The 5128-nt window shown below is 54.9% G+C and overlaps 1 protein-coding gene across 1 annotated transcript; it reads right to left on the minus strand.

The window, feature by feature from the left end:
• Positions 1 to 267: 267 nt before the first annotated feature.
• Positions 268 to 1966, minus strand: LOC106819761 (glutamyl aminopeptidase-like; the record flags this gene model as incomplete). Its single annotated transcript, XM_014824351.1, has 2 exons — positions 1254 to 1966; positions 268 to 415 (listed from the first exon to the last, which is right to left on the minus strand). Coding segments are annotated over exons 1-2 (861 nt in total), but the record flags the coding sequence as incomplete, so codon positions are not given.
• Positions 1967 to 5128: the final 3162 nt, after the last annotated feature.

The following is a 5128-nucleotide window of genomic DNA, read 5'->3' on the forward strand; positions in this document are numbered from 1 at the left end:
CGCTTTCTCTCTCTCTCTCTCTCTTTCTTCCTCTCTCTCTCTCTCTCTCTCTCTCTCTCTCTCTTTCTTCCTCTCTCTCTCTCTCTCTCTCTCTCTCTCTCTCTTTCTTCCTCTCTCTCTCTCTTTCTCTCTCTCTCTCTCTCTCTCTCTCTCTCTCTCTCCCTTCTCTACTCCCTCTCTCTTCCCGCTCTCTCTGCCTCTATTTCCGACCCTTTCTCTTTCTACGTCGCTCTCTCACTTCTCTCTCTCTCTCTCGTCCTTACTTACCTTGGCGGGCATGTTAGATAGAGCGTAGTAGGGTCGTCCGGGGTGAACCAGCGTGACAGCAAACGTCGCTTTCAGATGCGGTTCGTCGAAGCATGGGAACGCAGTCCGAGCTAGCGTCGGCTCAAATGCCGTGCCCGTGTACGAGTAACTGTACGGCGAATACACAGCTAGCTACAGCTTCAGTAGAGCAGCATGCACAGACATACACAGATATGCAGACCTAACCCTAAACCGAACCCTAACCTTAATCTAACCCTAACCCGAACCATAACCTTAATCTAACCCTAATCCTAACCATAACCGTAACCGTAATCTAACCCTAATCCTAACCCTAACCTTAATCGAACCCTAATCATAAACCTAACCTCAACCTAATCCTAACCCTAACCTTAATCGAACCCTAATCATAAACCTAACCTCAACCTAATCCTAACCCTAACCTTAATCGAACCCTAATCATAACCCTAACCATAACCTAACCCTAATCCCAACCCTAACCATAGCCATACTCTAACCCTAACCCTAACCCTAACCATATCCGCATAGATACGTACGAGCATACATGTAGATACACACAGGTATACGTGTAGATATATGATTAGTATACGTGTATATATATATATATATATATATATGTGTGTGTGTGCGTGCAGATATAAATTCAGATATGTATCAATCAAGGGTGGCCGGAGGTTTAAAGACTTCACTGGATAATCCCACATTAATATTGTGAAAACCCCGCATAGGATTTTTTCGATTCCTATTAAATCTACCTCCGACAAATGGCACAGTGGCTATGATTGTTGCAGCAGTTGTCATCATTGCTCAGTGTTGCTATAGTTACGTGGCCTCACCTCAGTTACCGCGTGTTGCCACAGATACCTTGCGTTGCCATAGCTACGCTGAATCGCTATAGTTATCTCGCGTTGCCATAGTAACCGCGTATTGCCGTCATCGCGACGGTCGCGCCGCGTTGTCATGGTTACCTCGTGTCGGCTCCGCTGCTCGTGTACGTTGCCGTGAAGAAGCCGACGTCGCTGTTGACGGCCATCGTCGCTTCGTACTCGATGTGAATGCGGTAGCGGCCGGGCTGCATCGCTGGCGTCGTTACCAAGACCCAGAAACTCTCTCCATACTCCACTCTCGTCTGCAGCCTCCTCCCTCCACGCTCGCCCTCCTCCTCATCCTCATCCTTATCCTCTGCCTCTGTATGTTGCGTCACGTACGTCTCCGTGAAGTTCAGGTATAGCTGGTTGCCGAAGATGAAACGACACTCGCGCGTGACGTCGACGATGACGTCAGCGGCGCCATACGCGACGCCGGCGTCCATGTCCGGCAGGATGTAGAGGGCGTAGTGCACGGGCCGGATGTGACGCGCGAGCAGCGGAAGTCGCGAGAGCGTCTCCTCGTCGGCTGCTGTCATGCCGGTGGCGTTTACCCCGCTGTCACGTGACCCTGCCGCGTCGTCGTCGTCGCCGACGGCGTCGGCCGCTAGAGAGCGCTTGAGTATGCGGTGCGCGTCGGCGGCGCTCGCCGACGTGACGTCACGTAGTTTTCTCGGAAGCGGAGCGTCTGCTGACCACGTAATGCCCAGCTGGTCAGTGTGTAGCGGGCGGACATCCGGGTCCGCACAGCCGACGTGCACGCCGACGCAGGCCACGGACAGTAGCGCTAGTAACATCTGTTGCTGCCTCCACATGATTGCTGTTACTGGCGACCTGCCACCGATAATTATGTGCAGTCAACTAGTGGTTGCTGCTGCCGCTGCTGATGCTGCTGCTGATGCCGCTGCTGCCGTGCACATGACTGCCTGATGCTCTCTCGTGCGCGCGCTCTCTCTCTCTCTCTCTTGCCGCCGCCTCTCTCTCTCTCTTCTCTCTCTCTCTCTCCTCCGGCCGCGCGCGCTCCTCTCTCTCTCTCTCTCTCTCTCTCTCTCTCTCTCTCTCGCTCTCTCTCTCTCTCTCTCTCTCTCTCTCTCTCTCTCTCTCTCTTCTCTCGCACAGCTCTCTTTCGCCGTTTGTTGTTGCCTCCCTCTCCTTTTCTCACTGCTCTCTTCTTCTTCAAATCTTCGCCCTCACGGTGTTCGCTCAGCCTCTAAACGCAGTCCTCACGATGGTGGGGGGGTAATCGCATAACTAATACAACACTTCGGCCGCAGACACACAGATCAGGGAAGGAAGCCCGCTGAGGCAAGAGGACGACCTGCACGCATAGCACCACGTAAGCGTCGCTCCATCGTTAGCGATGACCTTTGCCGTCATCGCCCGCTCTTCTTACCCTGCTCAGTCACGTGTCCTCGGTGACGTCACGGCTTGCCGCACTGCAGCGCCCCGCTGGCGACTGGTAGCTGGTTCACACGATTGCCCTGCGCGTTGACTCGTGTTCTGTGGGCATCACAGCAGCAGCCGCAGCAAGCCAGCAGCCAGGCAGTGGAAGCGTAACCCGAAGCCAGCGCTGCCAGCGTAGCAGCCATCACGACCGATCCTAACTACTCACGAGAAGCGCGAACAGATGCTGCCGGTATGCTTGGAATTCTTGAGGATGCTGCTGCTGTTCTTGCTACTGCTGGTGGCGGCTGCGTGCTGCTGCTGCCCTACTGCTGCTGGTGTGTGCCTGCTCTGGGGGGTGGTGGTGGGGCTGCCCCTGCTGCTGCCTACCATGCCTGCCTGCGTGGTCTGGTGCTTGTCTGCTGGTGGTGGTGCCTGGCTGGTGATCGCTGCGCTGCTCGGTGGTGGCTGGCTGCGCTGCTGCTGGCTGCCTACTGCTGGTGGCTGGCGACGTGGTGCTGCTTGCTGCCTACTGCCTGCCTGGTTGGTTGGTGCTGCCTGCTGCTCGCAGTGGTGTGGTGGTGAGCTGCTGCTGCTGGTCGGTGGTGGCTGGCTGCTGCTGCCCCCTGCTACTGCTGGTAGGCCGGGTGCCGTTGCTGCTGCTTGCCTACTGCTGCTGCGTCGGCTGGTCCTGCTTGCTGCTGCCGTGGTCAGGTGGTAGGCTTGCATGCTGCTGCTGCTGTGGTGGCGGGCAGCGCTGCTGGCTGCTTGCTGCTCGGTGCGTGGTGCGTGGTGTCGCCGTGCCTCGTTGTTGCCTGCTTGCTGCTGCTGCTGCTGCGTGGTGGTGGTGGTGCGTCTGCCTGCTGCTAGCTGCTGGTGCGTGGTGGTGCTGCTACTGCTGCTGCTGCTGTGCTCTCGCAGTGGTGGTGGTGGGTCGCGTGGTGCTGCTGCCCTGCTGCTTTGCTGCCTGCCTGCCTACTGAGGTGCTTTTTGGCTGCTGCTGCTATCTTGCCTTGGTGCGCGCGGTGGTGCTCGACCGCTGCTACTGCTGCTGGTGGTGTGGTCCCAGGTTGTGCTGCTGCTGCTGCTGCTGCCGGTCTGGTTGCGTGCTGCCTGCTCTGCTGCTGCTGCTGCTTAGGTCGCGTGGTGTGTGGTGCTGCCGTGCTGCTGGCTGCTGCCTGCTGCTTACTGCTGCTGCTGCTTGCGGCTGGCTGCTGCCGCGGCTGGCTGGCTGCCTCGCTACTGCTGCCCTAATTACTGTCCCTACTCCGAGGTCAGCGCAAAATAATTACATGGACACAAACACGCCCACGCACGCACGCACACGCGCAACACACAGCATAATGCACATACACGCGCCACGCCACTACGCACGCACGCAAATATACAAAAGCGCACACACGCACGCACTCACGCCACGGCACGCACGCCACGCACACACGATAAACTGCTGGAAAGCTATAACCCAGTCAGTCCTGCGTGGGGTAAACAACTACGGAGCTGTGTATATAGCAGTTACTTCTACGGAGTATAGTACGAGGAGTCAGATCCCAGATGCCTCCTCCGCTGACCGCTTGCCTGCCCTCTATCGGCCGATTCACGTCTATAGCCGCCTTAGAAGAAGCTCATGCCCAAAACTTACTGCATACAGGTAAAGCATAAATAAATATATACACAACATAGACCATATACATCACAATATAGAACGCTTACGTGTACACCGTGAATATATATAGTATATATATATATATATATATATATATATATATATATATATATACCACATAGACACATATATAATATATATGTAGGCTATTACTAGATATGATTAAACATGGATATATCTACGAGCACAGACATATACCGCACGTACAACGGTGCGGTTTATATGCCACGGAGTATGGCGCTGTCCTGACTCGGGGGACACGGCGGGAAAGGAGCAGGTGTGCAATTAACATGCATATTTAATTACTCATCGTCGGCAGAAATAAATTATAAATTACGCAAATGAGCGAGTGGCGTCCGACTTTGCTCCCCTGTTAGTTACAGAGCTAGAGGGAGTCGGGGGCGGTAGTTGAATGATCTGCTAACGATGGAGAGATATTATAATATTCCTCATCGCATCACTGCATGGCGACACAATGATTAGAGGAGTGAGGAGGGAGGGGTGAGTGGGGAGTGAAGGGGGCAGTGGGGAGGGAGGGGTAGTGGGGAGGGAGGGGTAGTGGTGAGGGAGGGGGGAGTGGGGAGGGAGGGGGTAGTGGGGAGGGAGCCGTAGAGCGATAGTCGTGAATCGTATTGTGATAATGTGATTGATTGCTGATTGTACCCCTGGCACCCTGGCAGATGGCAGAGGTGGGGGAAAATAGCGCAGGAGAGAGGAAAGGAGGGAAAGAGGAGGGAAAGAAGAGGAGAAAGAGAGCGATCGAAAGAGGCGGGGAGAGAGAGATGCAGGTGATAGGAAGAGGGGGAGAGAAAGAGAGGCGAGGGGAGAGAGAGAGAGAGAAAGAAGAGAGAGAAAAACAAAGAGAGAGAGCTGGAGAGAGAGAAAGAACAGGAGAGAGAGAGAGAGAGAGAGAGAGAGAGAGAGAGAG

This window comes from Priapulus caudatus, unplaced genomic scaffold (genome assembly GCF_000485595.1).
Source record: "Priapulus caudatus unplaced genomic scaffold, Priapulus_caudatus-5.0.1 Scaffold4372, whole genome shotgun sequence".
NCBI lineage: Eukaryota > Metazoa > Priapulida > Priapulimorpha > Priapulimorphida > Priapulidae > Priapulus > Priapulus caudatus.